General features: G+C 43.6%; 1 protein-coding gene across 3 annotated transcripts in view; it reads right to left on the bottom strand.

Moving 5' to 3' along the window:
* DDX60 (DExD/H-box helicase 60) overlaps nucleotides 1-17884 on the bottom strand; it is a 103181-nt gene that overhangs the window by 76743 nt on the left and 8554 nt on the right. Inside the window, exons 3-9 of one of the 3 annotated variants that reach the window (XM_067040084.1) lie at nucleotides 13171-13275; nucleotides 12922-12985; nucleotides 11443-11632; nucleotides 9318-9659; nucleotides 7394-7510; nucleotides 6321-6482; nucleotides 4840-5001 (exon numbers count right to left, since the gene is read on the bottom strand). In XM_067040084.1, the coding sequence (XP_066896185.1) occupies nucleotides 4840-5001; nucleotides 6321-6482; nucleotides 7394-7510; nucleotides 9318-9659; nucleotides 11443-11632; nucleotides 12922-12985; nucleotides 13171-13174 (1041 nt within the window). In that variant the 5' untranslated portion in view covers nucleotides 13175-13275. The remainder of the gene's footprint in view (nucleotides 1-4839; nucleotides 5002-6320; nucleotides 6483-7393; nucleotides 7511-9317; nucleotides 9660-11442; nucleotides 11633-12921; nucleotides 12986-13170; nucleotides 13276-17884) is intronic. The other 2 variants (XM_067040085.1, XM_067040086.1) reach the window with 2 other exon arrangements.

Below are 17884 nucleotides of genomic sequence, written 5' to 3'. Positions count from 1 at the left end.
CCGTCACTCCCAAGCAGTAGCTGGGACAGGGCACCAGTAGGGACCACAGATGTTTTCATTAGAAGCCCTGCAAACATATCGAGATACTGTTGACACTCACCATCCATTGAAAGTACGGTATTTATCTGATTATCTAGTGTAGCAACAAAGAAGCACATGTGTTACTATATCACAAACGATACAGTTATAATATTTTGATAACGGTATTTCACCGTAACTGATTTCCCTGTAACCCTAAGAATCTTATTTTAGGCATTTATATTATCCTGAGGAAGGGGCCATAGCATTCATCAGATAGCCATAGGGGCCCCAGAACAAAAAGGCTACTAAGCCCTGAATAATCCCTTTCTGTGTGGTTCTGACACACCTGTCTGCTGAGGATGGAAAAGTGAGGAAGAGGGGACCACAGTGCAGATCGCGGCCTTTCCCAATGAACAAGCACCTCCCCTGCAACCCGGCTCCACGCATGGCTTGACCACAGGATGGAGAAGAGGGGGTGTCCTCGTCACTTGCAATCTATCCTCCTACCCCGGCCCAAAAGCCTGCCTTCCATCTGTCTGCTCCATCTGGAAGCCCCTCCTCACCAAGCTCCTAGCTCTCCACGTCCCCAAATAACGATGACGTTCCTGCCTGGCGCACAGTTTCACCAGCACCACAGATAACTTCAGCCTCCAAGAAGACGATACCGTCGACATTTCTTGAACGTCTTGTATACAGTGACCCCCCCCTCACCCCTCTGACCCAGGTCACATTCTCCCCGACACACCCGAGACTGTCATCGCCAGGACCTGCCCTCCGTCCTCGCCTTGGTTTGGACTCCCCCATGAAGCAGACCCCGAGCCTCAACTTCAAGGAAAAGCGCTAATTTGTGACTGCTCACAAGAGGCACCCCTCAGGGGATGCAGACATGAGACAGGAAAGAAAAGAAAACCAATAAGGACCATGTTTTCCAACCCATGACCCCTGTGGACAACCAGAGCTTAATTCTGGGAATTCAGGGAATTCTGAGAGCGTAGAGCACATTTCAGGGTTACCTGCCCCGACGTGTAAGGAAGTTGGGGTCTCCTGCACCCAGCCCTCACCTGCCGTCGGTGGGGCATTGCACCCCAGCATTTCAGACCCAGAAGATCAAACCTTCAGGCAGAGAATGGCAGGCATTTACAGTGAGAGGGGAAGTAAAGGAGAGGGAGAGACAGGCCAGGGAACGACAGTCTGTCTGCCTGCCAAGCCCCGAAGGGGGGTTCCTCACGCCCTCCGCCGGCCCATCCTTCCGGCCCCGTGCATTGGCCGTCACACTCCTTCACTGATCACACCAGGCTCCCCAGGTCAGCAGCTTCTCCGCTCTCTCCCTGCACGATAGGGTCCTTGTAGCTTGTCTCTGGTGCTTTGTTTCCTAGCCCGGCATTTGCACCACCCCCTTGCAAAGATACGAAAACCTCTCTCCCTGTCTTCTTTTCCATAAAATGGTACAAATCCACCAAGGGCGTCCTCCCCGCCTAAACGCTCTTGTCCCTTTCTGTACATATCATGCCATCAGCTGGCCTCCTTGTGCCTGCGGCCACGTGGTTAAGACCCACCGGACACAGAAAAGTATATGATAACACATGCGGGTGCCACTCTAATTCTTTTGTCAGATACGTCGAGGGGAGCCTCCAAAGTGCCAGGCAGGACAGGGTGGCACGTCTTTCTCAGTAGAGCTTACTCTTCCTCACCTCCAGTAAATGTTTCCCACGTATTTCACTGTAAACTTCCGGGCTTGCTTCCCCACCATGACTCTGAGTGCATGACCTTGCCCCTACTTCACAGAGAAAATTCACACCAGCAAGCAGGAACTGTAAATAGACCCTACAACCTCCGTCACGGCCAGTCTGTACCATTCTTTCTTCACTCTCTCCTGTAAGAACGGCCATACCCCTCCCTCCATAAAAAGGCGTCCTGCACGTCCCCTCCCGTCTCACCTGACTGTCCCTGTATTTTCATCCTATCCCCTCTTAGTTTCCATGATCAGCATTTAGACATGCTCCATCCGTCATTTTAAAAGCACTCTTTTTTTAATTTTTATTTTATATTGGAGTCTAGTTAATTTACTATGCTGTGTTAGTTTCAGGTGTACAGCAAAGTGATTCAGTTATACATATACATATATCCACTCTTTTTTAGATTCTTTTCCCGTATACGTCATTACAGAGTATTGGGTAGAGTTCTCTGTGCTACACAGAGGTCCTTATTAGTCATCTATTTTATATAGAGTAGTGTGTATATGTCAGTCCCAATCTCCCGATTTATCCCCGCCCCCCTTACACACCCTGGTAACCATAAGATTCTCTTCTGTGTCTGTGAGTCAGTTTCTGTTTTGTAAATAAGTTCATCTGTATCATCTTTTTAGATTCCACATATAAGTGATGTCATGTGGTATTTGACTCTCTCTGTCTGACTTACTTCGCTCAGTATGACCATCTCTAGGTCCATCCATGTTGCCGCAAATAACATTATTTCGTCCCTTTTTATGGCTGAGTAATATTCCACTGTATACATGTGCCACATCTTCTTTGTCCATTCCTCTGCTGATGGATATTTAGGTTGATTCTGTGTCTTGGCTGTTGTGAACAGCGCTGCAAAGCACTCTCAATTGGCCCACGTGCCAGCTCTGCCCTTTGCCATACCCTTAATCTCAGCCTCTTGCACAGAAAGTTCTCTCCACCGTTATCTCTCCCCTCCCACTCACCTCTGAATCACTGACACTGACTTTGCCCTGTGCCCTTGAACCCAGTGGACTGTGCCCAGTCCTCAACCCCCTAGAGCTCTCGACACACCTGATCCTATTAGCCACGCCCACATCTGGAGACCTGGTTCCCGGCTCTCAGAACCACCCGTTCCCCTCTCTCCTCTCCGTCCGTTTCAGCAGCTCCTTCCCAGCACCTCAGCCTATGTGGGACCACTTCACGTTGGACTTTCTCGGGTCTCTGCCCCGGGCCCTCTTATCACCTCTCTCCCAACATAATTTCGTCCACTACGTGAACATCCGTGGGCCTATGACTCCCAATCTTTACCTCCAACTAATCCCACTCTGCTGAGCTCCAAACCAGTATTAACACAGCTCACCTGGTACCTCCATCTGGGTACGTCCTTGGACCCTCAAACGCACTCTCTCCAAAACTGAACACACGGCGGCCTCCACCAGTGTCCCGCGGACCACGGCACCCTCCCCTCCCCCCGGAGGCTCAAGAGAAGACTGTCCCCGACCCTTCCCTGCCCCCACCGCTCACTCACTAAACCTGTCAACTCCGTACCTCAAATCATGATCGACTGCCCACTGCGGTCCAGCCCTCTGCCCATGTCCCTGTCCCCAACATCAGCACCACTTACAGGCACGGAGGCGACAGTCACGTAACTGGCTTCCCGAGTCCACGTTTCACCTCTCCGATGCACCCTCTGCTCTGCACCTGAGACACCTGCTTTGAAATGCAAGTGCCACTGACCTGCTAGAGACCATCCAGCTACCTCTCACTGTGCGTGTCACCAGGTTACGTCTCCACCCTCCTAACAGCACCTGAAGGGGCCACGGGGTCTGCACCTCTGACCCGTCCCTTCCGCTTTGTCCCTTTCCTGTGTTCTTTCTGGTCCAGTGACATTAGGTCACGCCATCCTCAGCACCATCACACAGGCCGCCTTACCTCCTAGAATCTGGTGTGCGGCCTCCCTCCAACCTGCTAACTCCGACTCACAGACTTGGGTCACTTAACTTCTCTTCATTTCTTAAGAGAAGTCGTCCTTTTCAGACTGAGTTCAGTCTTTTTAGTATCAGACTCTAAAGCGTCCTGCAGTTTCCATCCTGCAGGAGTAGTTTTAAAAATTTCTTATCTGTCTCCCTGCAAAATGTAGCTCTGTGAAAGTGCTGTGGGGGGGGGGGGGGTGAACACCTTCTCTTCCTGTGATCCACAGGATGCACGTGCATTAAATAAATATATGTGGCCTGGCTTCCTGACTGGTTGGTTCTGAAACACTTTCCTTGAACATTCTGACTATAAGGATCAAGATCCTTAAAAAATGTCCTTTTACATTGATCCACTAATCCCATTTCTGGGCATGGAGTCCCCACTTTAAAGGCAAAAGCTTATACACACAGAACCCGGAGAACAGCAGATTTTATAGTACAACCAAAACCCTCTCAATATCCCATAGTGAGAAGTGAGTAATCAAGCCATGGGACGTCCATTAAAAAATAGCCAGCAGCCACTACAAAATGAGCTAACCAAGAGTGTGGAAGAAAACAGAAAAATATGTGAAAAGAAAAATATTATATATATATATATATATATATAAAATTCCAGTGTTAGAAACAATAACAAATAACAGAAAAAAGGTCTATGCATTTAAAACAGAATAAACCAAAATATTAACAGTTACCCGAATTGACTTGAGTGGTGGGCCTCTGGGTAAGATTTTCTTTTGCTTTTGCTATTTTTTTAAAGTCTACAAATTTCCTCTCAATGTCCTCTAGAATGAATGAAGATAATCAACTATTAGCTGATTTCTTCAACTGCGCTCAAGAACAGAACATGACAGCAGCCATCTCTTATAGTTGATGACACAAAATCCTGATCTTAACATAGACCAGAAGGGGAGCTATGATACATCCCCTCAGGCCGAAGACACACCAAGCTGTTGGCTTTTACCACGCAGAGTTGCTGAAACTGGGAAGTGACCTATTTAGGCCTTTACACCTTTAAAGCTGCCAAAGGGCTGCCCTTGTTCCCATACAAATCTGTTTTTGAAGGTCATTGTGGTTTTTCTACATCTAACAATTGAAACAAAAAAACTAATCAAGAGTATACTTACCATTGTTAAGAAAGTCTGAATGTCCTTAATCCAGTGGGAAGTGATGAATCTGGTACATGCTCTTTGGGAAAGAGGTAAGTGGAGGAGAAACGCCACGCTGAGACAGTGCAGTCTACACCAATCTGTCACCCCCTCCAGGGTGGGGCAGTCCCTCTCCACCTGCTTCAAATAAAGAAGCTGGGTCAGAGGACCGTGGCCAGGCCACCGCCCGATGCCTGGGCACCTCAGAGAAGGTGCAGCTGCACCACGTGGGCAGGAACCACATGCTCTTACGCTGTTCACTCTGCATTTTTGCAAAAGTTCTTTTCTTCACCTAACACACATGTTGGGTAAGAGGGACAGGGAACTGCCAGCTTAGTAGCAGTTTACATAAAGCGACTTCCTGTGTTCTTAGTGGAGCCCCACTTCACATGAGCTGACCCAGCAGCGCATGAAGTCAGGAGCTCACAGGATTCTGCACGGCGGGGCCACACGTGCAGAATCTCTTCTCTCCCAGCCGTCCTATTTTTAAGGTTATATGGAAAACTACCAGGGTGAGGAAACCGGTACAATCTGCAAACGTACCCAAGTGGAAATAGGGTAAAGAAGTGGGCATATTTAACCTGATGGGACAATGTTTGCAGGGGTGTCACTGGAACCAGAGTGAGGCTCATTCAGTGTGCCTCCACAGGGCCAGACGGCGTGCAACAATGGGAAGCCCCAGAGAGACAAGTGGTTTAGTATCGCTTTCGTGATCATTTAAAATGGCATGCCTCGCCATCTACGTTATTTTGCAAAGACACTATTCAAGCAGACCTAAAGGACACAGGAGAAAGACGATGAGCCCTGTTCGTTTCTGAAACTATGAAGGGAAGAGACCAAACTGCGTTTCTCTTTCATAAGAATCTTCAACCAGGAGTTCCCCAGCACTCAGGTTGTAAACAACACAGTACGTGTACACGTGTGTGTCTGAGTGCGTGCGTGCATGTGTCCAGACACACAGGGATGGCTAGTTGGTTGGAGAACAAACCCACACCAGTCAGCAGAGTCTCAGTGGCCTCCGTCAGCCCTACAGAAGTTGTGGCTTTAGCATCTGTCCAGCCAGGACAGCAGGAAGGTCCCCGCACAAGGCAGTGGACAGAGTGGAGCTTGGATAAGACAGACAGACCTGGTTTCAATCCACACTGTATCTCGTCCTTGGGTTTGACGAATGTTCCCTGGACTCTCTGAACCTCAGTAAGAATCACAGCACCTCCCTTAAACTGCTGTCATGAAGATTTAATGGCACGAGGCATGTAAGACCCTGGAACATCATAAGGGGGTAAACTCTCACCGAGGGCCACTTTCTCATCTTCCTCTGGAGGGCTGGACACCTTTGACTAAAAATGTACTAAGGTAAACATCTGTGAGTAGAACACCAACCCATCTAACAGCACAATAGATGTTTCAGTAAAATCAAATAAATAAACCTTCACTGGTGTTTCACGGTAAACTTATCATACCTGTTGGATGTCAGCTTTCTGAGCGTCGGTGGTCTTTGATCTGTTTTCTAAAAAGTGATGGTATAAACTCAAAGACAAGGAGCACGAAGTAACACAAAGAACTTGCCGAATGTCAGATCCTTCCGGCCACAGTTGCTTAAGCAGAGAAATAGTTTCACATGCCTGTCACAGAAGGAAATTGTAAAATGTCGTGATACTTAGAAAAATATTTTCAATCATAAGTGATCTTACTAGAAGAACTCATACAGAAGAGAAAAATAGATATGACTACACAAAACTGTAAACATTTCTGTTTAAAGGAAGAAACAAAATTCAAAATGGGAAAATAATAAGTATTTCAATGAAATTATTACAAGTTTAAATATATAAAGAGCTCCTATAAATCAATAAAACATCTGAGCCTTTAAGAAGAGATGAGCAGACAATTCACAAAACACAAATATTAATAAAAGTGTTCAACCATTTTAGTAATGAAAAGGACAATTAGATAGCATATTATTACTTTCAAATTAGCAAAGTATATTTTAAGGATAATAGCACTGGAAACCATGTGACGTGTCATTTCTCTTATATTTGCAAATCAGAGTATACTTAGGCACAGAGTTACTGCAAAGCTATTTGGCAATACATATGATTATCATTATGTATGCTGATACTTTCTGCTTGACTATGCAAGTTCTAGGTATGTAGGTTAGGTAAGTTATACAAAATGTGCACCAAGATTCACGCTCCAAGACGTTCATCACAAAGTTATCTGTTAAAGCCAATTTTCAAACAATTTAAATGTTCAGCATTAGAGAAATATTAGGCATCCAGTAAAAATAAAATTTGTGAATAATTTTTCTGATAATTGGAAAAAGTGGTGTATTACAGTCTGTTATTAATATGTTTGTCTGTTAATATTATAGTGATATTAATTTCCTGGTTTGACAAATGTACCTTGGTTACATCAGTTGTTGACAGTGGGGGCGGAAGCTGGGTGAGAGGTATATGAGAACTCTGAACTATGTTTGCATTTTTTTTAGTAATTAAACAATTCATTCAAATAAAAAGTTTTTTAAAAGTTTCAGTACCTCTTCCATCATATTTTTCCATTTTAAATTTCCAAAAAGATGTCCTAATGCTAAAACTCTACATTCCTCCAATTGTTTAATCAGGGTTTTATAAGCATTCTCAATGTTCTTTTCATTCTGCAAAAGGAAGGCAGTCACATAAATCATCATAAATAATATATCACATTACTTTCCAACTAAAGAAAATCGTATATTGAAAATAATATTGTTACAATATATTTCTAAGTAAAAAAAAAAATACACTAATGTAATTACAGATCAAAAACAATGCTTTTAAAGTCTGCCAAATTAATTTTTGTCTAGGTCCATTTTATTTTTTAACAACTTCATGAAGGTGTAATTAACATGACACAAAATCCACTCACTTTAAGGGTACAATTCAATGGCTTTTGGTAAATTTACAGAGTTGCACAACCATTGCCATAATCTAATTTTAGAACATTTTCAATATCTCAAAAAGAAACAATTTACCCATTTAATGCACTAGATTTTATTAGAAAAAAATTCAAACAGACACAGAGAGAATAGCATAACCGCCTTCCCTAGGTAATGATCATCCAGCAACAGCCATTATCAACATGCATGGCATTTTTATACACATTTCACCTAGTCCTCAAATTGATCAATGAAATCACCTCTTTAAGGTGAGTGTTCAATAAACTAGGACATAAATTATTTTACCAGAAATAAAATCCTCCATTAAAAAATGTTTTTCTTGAGGGAAGATTGGTAAGGAAGTTTCTAGGGACTCTTCAAACACAGATTCAGAAATTGCTCTAACAGAATAAAAAATGAAATGAACGGATTACAGGACCTCCTGTCACTATAAAAAAATAATTTTTTTAATTAAAAAAAAAACACACACACACACAAGGCTGTTCCTACTCACAGCAGGCAACCAGAGTTGGAAAAATTTAATGACTAAAGTTCTAACGAAAGCAAAGTAAACTATCTTATTGGATTTTGTGACAACGATCCAGATGTTACCAGTGCCCCGAGGGGTGTGACCCTAAACTCAAAAAAGTGAAAATGTTAACTGACACAAAAAATCATTTTGATGGTATATAGAATTGTCTTCACATTCTAAATTCACTGTAAGTAGTGAAAATTAGAGAGAAACCAAATTTATTTCTAAAATTGGTGAGCATTTTTGAACTCCCAAACGTTCAATACAGTCATTACCAATTATACCAATACAGCAAAATAATAAGATCACAGGATTAAAATTCTAAATAGATTGAAAGTTCTATTAATGATTTAATGTTAAGAAATAATTTTATTTCCGGGACCTCCCTGGCGGTCCAGTGATTAAGACTCCATGCTTCCGACGCAGGGGGCACAGGCTGGATCCCTGGTTGGGGAACCAAGATCCTATGTGCCATGCAGTACGGCCAAACTTTTTTTAAAATTTTTTTTAAAATTGTATTTCATCAACTTTCTCCATTGTTTTCTCATGAAAAGCTACCATATTCACCATCATTTCACTAGTATGTGGACATGTGTCTGGACTTCCAAAGTGGAGGTGGAACCCCCCATGCCACACTTAAGCACAGAAGGGCTGGGGTCAGGCTGCCTCTTTTCAAATCCAGGCTGTATTACTGGATTTGGAATTGACAATGGGCAGATTATTTGTTCAAGTATCTATTTCATCATCTGCAAAACACAGAAAACACTAACACCTCCCTCACCGGGTCATTGTGAAGGTTAAATAAAATGATTCATGGGAAGTACCAAGCACTATTGTTATGACAACAACTGCCCAATAAATGACTGCATTTTGGTTTTATTATTATCATTTCTATTTTTCTATACCTCTCTGTTAAACCTATGATAATTCCCATAAAAGAGGAAGAAATAAAACTGAGTCAAGTAATGTAGAAAATTTCGTGAAATTCTAAAAGCTTGTCTTTTAGGTGAAAACTACCTTCTGGAAAAACATCTGGTTTTCGTACTTGCTCGGCATAAAGTACGCATAAAGTCGAAGGATATCGGATGCTTGGCCGGAGAAGAGCACGGCATTGACCTTCGCTGCCCAGGACTGAATGATTAAAAAGTTAAAAAGGTGTACTTGTAGATGGCTCAGGCTTTCATCGGAAACAATCAGAAAATATGGGTAACGGTCTTCCAAGAAAGTTTTCCACTCTTGGGAGAAGCACCCGGAAAAGTCTGTTCGAACATCAATGTTGGTGTTATGCTGAAGGTGGAGAATTAATGCCATTCTCAGAGGAAGAAATTCAGGGATGTTGTTGTATGCATGCTCAGCATCCTGTGGGGCAGACAATTTTGAAATCGTCATTTAGCTGTCTACTAGTTTTGTTGCTTAACACATACCATGAAAGTCATTAAAGGAATAGGTTCCAACACAGCTGTATTCTGTTTTATAGTCAGAACATAGACCCTTGATCCTGGACTGTCATTTTGCAAATACATGCCACAAATCACAACTTGGGTTTAAATACACGTGTCCCCTTTAACTCACACTTTCCCTTCCCATTCTAATTCTTCTCCTCTCCAATCTCACTTCAAAAAGAAAAAGGAAAGAAAAATATATAAAAGCAAATGGTAGCTGTAAATCATCCACAGGGAAAGCTGGGGTGGGTCACTCTGTGGGGACAGTCCCAGGTCATCCGGAAATAGCACCGGTTTTGATCAAAAGCCCACAATTCGTGCATCGCTTGCAGGCAGTCAGCAACGTTCCAATATCTAACGATAATACGGATCACAAAAGAACTGAATAGCCATGCACCAAAACCTCCAAGAATAACACACTGGTTACCTTTACGGATAGAATGACGAGGACGTGGTGTATGATATATACATGTATTTGAAACTGCTAAAATTTCATTAGTTATATGCACATTCAAAAAAGAGGAAGGGCTTCCCTGGTGGCACAGTGGTTGAGAGTCCGCCTGCCGATGCGGGGGACGTGAATTCGTGCCCCGGTCCGGGAGGATCCCACGTGCCGCGGAGCGGCTGGGCCCGTGAGCCGTGGCCGCTGAGCCTGCGCGTCCGGAGCCTGCGCTCCGCCACGGGAGAGGCCACAGCGGTGAGAGGCCCGTGTACCACAAAAAAAAAAAAAAAGAGGAAGACCAAGTATCCTTCCTTGGATGTATTTACTGCAGAGCAAATAAGAACAAAGCAACATTGGTGAGTTTGATCCACCTCTGGGCTCAAACAAACTGTTGAGTTTTGAAGACAGAGGTGGACCTACTTGGAGCTGGGACATTAGAACCCGGAGATCAGCTCAGCCGCTTCCGAGGACACCACTCCCCCTCCTCCAGGGTCCTGCGTGTCCTCACAGGAAAGCACCATGAGGGCAAATAAAACATAATCCTCTACAAATGACCCAATTTCATTCCTTTTTACGGCTGACTAATATTCCATTGTATATATGTACCACATCTTCTTTCTCCATTCGTCTGTGATGGACATCTACGTTGACCTGGCTATTGTAAATAGCGCTGCAATGAACATTGGGGTGCATGTTTTGAACTGGGTCATCTGTAGAGACGAGGATGGACCTAGAGACTGTCATACAGAGTGAAGCAACTCAGGAAGAGAAAAACAAATACCGTATATTAACGCATATATGTGGAATCCAGAAAAATGGTACAGACGAACCGGTTTGCAAGACAGAAATAGAGACAAAGAAATAGAAACAAACGTATGGACACCAAAGGGGGAAAGGGGTGTGTGGGAAGAATTGGGAAATTGAGATTGATATATATATACTAGTATATAGAAAACAGGTAACTAATGAGAACCTACTGTACAGCAGAGAGAACATTACTTCCCTTTGCTGTCCAGCAGAAACTAACACAACATTGTGAAACAACTCAACCCCAATAAAAATAATAGTAATCCTCAATGGAGCCATTTCTGAATACTGGGATCATGGGTCACTTTTTTTTTTCTGCTCTTCCCTTTAAATTTGCTGAGTTTTTATAGATCTACTTCACTTTGAAATAAGAAGAAAAAACTACTTCTAAAACAATGTCATTGTAGTCTTAATTCTCAAATCATAGAAAAGAACCCAACTATCACGTTACCTTGAAGAACACGATGGCAAACTGTCCTCCTTTACTAATTAGATCCACAAGGTAGTGTTCAACCAGGTAGAAGAAGTGCAGGCCCTGCTCAGGCCGCAAGGACTTCTCACACAAGTATGTCATCAGCAGTGAGTCTCCATCAATCAGAAAAAACTCAGACTCAACAAAATCATTGAACAGACTGTCATAACTAAAATATAAACAGTGAAAATGAAAAATTACACGAAGATGAAATCAGGCCCGAAAGGGTAGCAGCTTTATTATCATTATTATCTTCATCATTATCATCAATAACTTGATTTACTGAGTAATTCTTTCAGGTTGGTCTCTACACTGACTTGCCAAAGACATCACATGCATGAGTGTCCTTCACAGGAAGAATCAGCATCACCTCCACTCAACAGGGAAGGAAACTGAGGCTCAAAAAGAGAGCACGTTATCTAAGGCCAAAATGTGCGCTGAACTCAGGGACTGAACACCTATATCTGAATATAGACCTTCCCGCTTCATCAACCTCATCCTTTCTAAAGAAGATGTGGCACATACATGCAGTGGAATATTACTCAGCCATAAAAAGAAACAAAATTGAGTTATTTGTAGTGAGGTGGATGGGCCTAGAGTCTGTCATACAGAGTGAAGTAAGTCAGAAAGAGAAAAACAAATGCCGTATGCTAACATATATAGATGAAATCTAAAAAAAAAAAAAAAAGTCATGAAGAGCCTAGGGGCAAGATGGGAATAAAGATGCAGACCTACTAGAGAATGAACTTGAGGATATGGGGAGGGGGACGGGTAAGCTGGGACAAAGTGAGAGAGTGGCATGGACATATATACACTACCAAACATAAAATAGATAGCTGGTGGGAAGCAGCCGCATAGCACAGGGAGATCAGCTCGGTGCTTTGTGACCACCTAGAGGGGTGGGATAGGGAGGGTGGGAGGGAGGGAGATGCAAGAGGGAGGAGATACGGGAACATATGTATATGTATAACTGATTCACTTGGTTATAAAGCAGAAACTAACACACCATTGTAAAGCAATTATACTCCAATAAAGATGTTTAAAAAAAAAGTGGAAATTGTAAGCATTATTTCAAGAAGATTGAATAAATGCTCTCAAATATGGGAAAAAAAAATCTCATCCTTTCATAAAATGATGGGTCCATTGACAGTCATGGACAATAAAACAAGAGAAGACTGTTTCCACCAACCATCAAACAGCTCTAAAAGCTCTGTGTTCAACAATCTCATATATATATATATATATATATATATATATATATATATATATATATATAAAATACTATAATACTTATACTAAGATAATTGATAAATAGATTAGATGGATGGATAGATAGATAATAGATAGATGGTAGATGAAAGATAGATGAAAGATAGATCATCACTTTAAGGCCAATCTGATACACAGGGAATAAGATGTAGAAGTTTATATCTCTTGATTTATGACTACAACACTCACTCAGCTTTTGCCATTTGATCCAAAATCAACTGTGATATTTTCTCTAAAAGCATCAGGTACTTTTCTAAACGTAAAACAAAGAGAGAGAAAAAGAGAATGAATTATTTTCAATCAATTCTTTTTAAAAGAGCTATCATTTACAAATTATTTGAGAAAGAAAAAACAAGTCATAAAGTTAATCCTATTAAATCTGTGTAGCTTGCAGAATCATTATTTTACAATTTATAAATATGTTAAAAAGAAAATTACCCATTCTTGCCACGTGCCTCCAACCTGAACTGGAAAATATTAAATATAGCAAATATCCTTTACTGTGGTACCTCTAAGTGGCAGATGCTAATGAAAACGGCAGACCTACAAAGAAAGGAAAATTAGAAAGGAATTATTCCATCAACAAACAGTACTGGATGACTACCGTGTCTTAAACAAAACTTCGGGCACTGGGAGTACAAGAATGAACAAAAGTCAAAATGCTGTCAGTTCACACGAAACTTAAAATTTACCAGGAAAGATAAATATCGATCAGATCATCATACAAACAACGGAACATTGCAAATGCGACCAAGTCAAAAGGTCAGTGGAAACATCCCTAAAGACGCAATGCTTGAGCTGAGTTCTGAAGGATAAGAGGAGACTTAATTAAACAAAGGGGTGGGGTGGGGAGCACTGCAGGCAGAGAGAACCCAGAACGCCTGGCGCAAAAGCCTTGTGGCAGGAAAGTGTGCGGATGGTTCTAGGTGCCGAGTTCAAGAAGCCAGCTGCGCTGGAGCGCAGAAACACAAAGTCATGCAGAGCCTCTGATCGCATCTTTGTCATCCTAAAATCCACTGACGGATTTTAAGCAGGTAGTGATGTGATTGACTTTGCATCTTGGAAGTACTCTGGCTCCAGTACAGAGAAGAGATGGGGTGAAGCAAAGACCCCGCTAGTGAGGCGGAGGGAATGCCACTGTTCTAGAGCAATGGTAGTAGCTACGTGTAGTGCAGCTGGACAGTAGTCTGAGGCCCATGTTAATCTTTGATACTCAGGAGGTGAGTTTGACATGACGAGGTAATGGATCAGCTACGGATGGAGAAGAGGAGCCCCTTAGGATTCTACCTGATGCAATCGGATGGAAGGCGAGGCTGCTCCCTGGGCTGGAAACCTTGGGATGTGGCCAAGGTCAGGGAAAGATCCTAAGTTCATCTGTGGTCAGCCTGGGTTCGACTTACTGTGGGATTATGTCCTGTAAGTAATTAAATGCACACGTCTGGAGATCAAACACGAGGTCTGGGCTAGACCTCAATGTGAGAGTAATTTCAGTATTATGGTTAAGTGAGGCCACCAGTGCGGAGGAAGTCGCTTGGACAGAGAGACACAGCATCAGGAAAGACAGTATCAGATACACGAGATGAGATGGGTTAAATCACAGCGTCCCAGAGGTTCACGGTGCCCTTCACGTCTCAGGACTTTTTTTTTTTTAATTGTACTCCTAGGACAAAATGAATACCTAACCGTTCATGTATTAAGCAGTGAGCCCCAAACAAATTAGGCCCTAACACCTTCATTTGAAAATATAATGCACCTAAACTGAATGAGATAATACAGGTTTTGAAATTAACTAGCAATGACTAATGGGACATGAGTGCATGCTGGACACTGAACAGATTTTCAACAACAGCTATGTTGGCAGAATAAAGTCTCCCTCCTTCATCTGACAGGCCAGGGACTCCCGGCCCGTTCCCCCACCCTCACACATCCTACAGGAAGCTTTCCATATCAAACTTTACCCCTAACTCGCTCTCACCTAAACATCACACAGCATCTACAATTGTTACGCTCAGTTCTCTCTCATGTAAAGGAGAAACATGCTAAGGAAAATAAAACCAGCTACCTATCATAATAACCACAAGTGACTACGTATAAAACATTAGAATCGCTAGACATTTAAGGGGGAAGAAAAGAAAAAATAAGAAGCCAGATGAACAAACATGATTCAAGGACAGAAGAGTCCTTCACAAAAAAACCTCCAGTTAGAGTTCTCAATAATGATAATGACATTAACTAATCAAATAATAACAGGTTGCTACAGCTAAACAAAAAAAGTAAATGCTCATAAAAACTTTAAATACAATTTCAGAAAAATAATTTATGTGCAGAACAATGGAATGGGCATGCTGAAATGTCAAGTTAGTGATCTAGGGGTTGAAATCCAGGAAATTTCTCAGAGGAGAGAAGAGAAAATCAAAGAGATGGAAAATAGAAAAATTACTAAAATATGGAAGACAGATCAACAAGTTCTAAGTCCATTTCACAGTAATTCCAGTCACAGATAATTACGATTGCAAAATGGGGTGGGGATAAATTTAAAGTAATCAAAGATATAATAGTTAGCATAACATAATGATATTAGGCCAAAGTTAAAGAAAAATATCCTTTTTTAGACTGAAATTTTTTTCCCAGACCTGAGCAGAAACAATGGCAAAAGAGAAAAACATGCTTAGACACAGCTTGTGAAAACTGAAGAGCTCCAGGAAAACAGAGAAAGACAGAAGCACCACAAAGAGGTGTAAGGCAGACAGGCAGATGTGAGCAGGGAGAGCATGGGTGCTGCCAGCAGGACGCCGGGCTTCTCACCCCAGTTGTAACATACTACAGTTGAGGTAAGTTACTTTCTCTGTCTCACTTCACTCATCCACTCATTGGACAAGCATATTACTCCCGCTGGCTGTGTTTCCAAGCCATTTAAAACCATGAGCTGATGCATACAAATGGATTAAAATAGTACCTGGCACACAGATACAACACATCAAAATGAGAGCATTACTGGACGTCTTGATAAAAGAAAAGAATACTTTCAAAGTTCTGAGAGGGAAATATTTTGAACTCAGAATTCTGTATCCAAACAGACATTCAATTCATCAGGAAAAAGACATTTAAGAAGTTAGGGGCTTCCCTGGTGGCGCAGTGGTTAAGAGTCCGCCTGGCAATGCAGGGGACATGGGTTCGAGCCCTGGTCGGGGAAGATCCCACATGCCGCGGAGCAGCTAAGCCTGTGTGCCACAACTACTGAGCCCGTGTGCCACAACTAGTGAAGCCCACGTGCCTACAGCCCGTGCTCCGCAACAGGAGAAGCCACTGCAATGAGAAGCCCGCGCACCGCAACTAGAGAAAGCCCGTGCACAACAACGAAAACCCAACACAGCCAGTTAAAAAAATTAATTAAAAGTTTTAAAAAAACAAGTCGGAAACCTCACCAGCTACTCATCTTAAATGAAAATTTATTTTAAAAGATAGTAAGAAAATTGAAGGAAAAAGATAAAGAGGACAATCAAGAAACATTGAAATTATGTACGGTCCACAAGAATTAAAGGAAGCGAGGAGAGAAGATGGCAGAAGAGTAAGACGCAGAGATCACCTTCCTCCCCACAGAGACATCAGAAATACATCCACACGTGGAACTGCTCCTACAGAACACCCACTGAACGCGGGCAGAAGCCCTCAGACCTCCCAAAAGGCAAGAAACTCCCCACGTACCTGGGTGGAGCAAAAGAAGAAAAAAAAGCAGAGACAAAAGAATAGGGACGGGACCTGCGCCAGTGGGAGGGAGCCGTGAAGGAGGAAAGGTTTCCACACACTAGGAGCCCCTTCACGGGCGGAGACTGCGGGTGGCGGAGGGGGAAGCTCCGGAGCCGCGGAGAAGAGCGCAGCCACAGGGTGCGGAGGGCAAAGCGGAGAGATTCCCGCAGAGGATCGGTGCCGACCGGCGCTCACCAGCCCGAGAGGCTCGTCTGCTCACCCGCCGGGGCGGGCGGGGCTGGGAGCTGAGGCTCGGCCTTCAGTCACACGACTGGGGTTGGCGGCGTGAACACAGCCTGAAGGAGCTAGTGCGCCACGCCTGGCCGGGAGGGAGTCGGGGAGAAAGTCTGGAGCAGCCGAAGAGACAAGAGACTTTTTCTTGCCTCTTTGTTTCCTGGTGCGCGAGGAGAGGGGATTAAGCGCGCCGCTTAAAGGAGCTCCAGAGACGGGCGCGAGCCGCGGCGATCAGCGCGGACCCCAGAGACGGGCATGAGACGCTCAGGCTGCTGCTGCCGCCACCAAGAAGCCTGTGTGCGAGCACAGGTCACTGTCCACACCGCCCCTCCCGGGAGCCTGTGCAGCCCGCCACCGCCGGGGTCCCGGGATCCAGGGACAGCATCCCCGGGAGAACGCGCGGCGCGCCTCAGGCCGGTGCAGCGTCAAGTCAGCCTCTGCCGCTGCGGGCTCGCCTCACATCAGTGCCCCTCCCCCCCCCCCCAGCCTGACTGAGCCAGAGCCCCCGAATCAGCTGCTCCTTTAACCCCGTCCTGTCTGAGCGAAGAGCAGACGCCCTCCAGCGACCTAAGCACAGAGGCGGGGCCAAGCCCAAAGCTGAACCCCGGGAGCTTTCCCAGCAGCCTCAGGAGCAGTGGATTAAATCTCCACAATCAACTTGAAGTGCCCTGCATCTGTGGAAAACCTGAATAGACAGCGAATCATCCCAAATTGAGGAGGTGGACTTTGGGAGCAAGATATATCATTATTTGGACTTTGGGAGCAAGATATATTATTATTCTCCCCTTTTTCTCTTTTTGTGGGTGTGTATATGTGTGCTGCTGTGTAAGATCTTGTCTGTATAGCTTTGCTTTCACCATTTGTCCTCGGGTTCTGACTGTACCGTTTTTGTTTTTTTTTTTACTTTTAAAGTTTTTTCTTCTTAATAATTATTTTTTATTTTAATAACTTTATTTTATCCTACTTTATTTTATCTTCTTCCATTCTTCCTTCCTTCCTTTCTCCCTTCCTTCCTTCCTTTCTTTGCTTTCTATTTTTTCTCCCTTTTATTCTGAGCCGTGTGGATTAAAGGCTCTTGGTGCTCCAGCCAGGCATCAGGGCTGTGTCTCTGAGGTGGGAGAACCAGCTCCAGGACACTGGTCCACAACAGACCTCCCAGCCCCATGTAATA

This window comes from Kogia breviceps, chromosome 8, assembly GCF_026419965.1.
Source record: "Kogia breviceps isolate mKogBre1 chromosome 8, mKogBre1 haplotype 1, whole genome shotgun sequence".
Lineage (NCBI taxonomy): Eukaryota > Metazoa > Chordata > Mammalia > Artiodactyla > Physeteridae > Kogia > Kogia breviceps.
The sequence above is the reverse complement of the archived record's forward strand: the minus strand, read 5'-3'. Positions and strand labels throughout refer to the sequence as shown.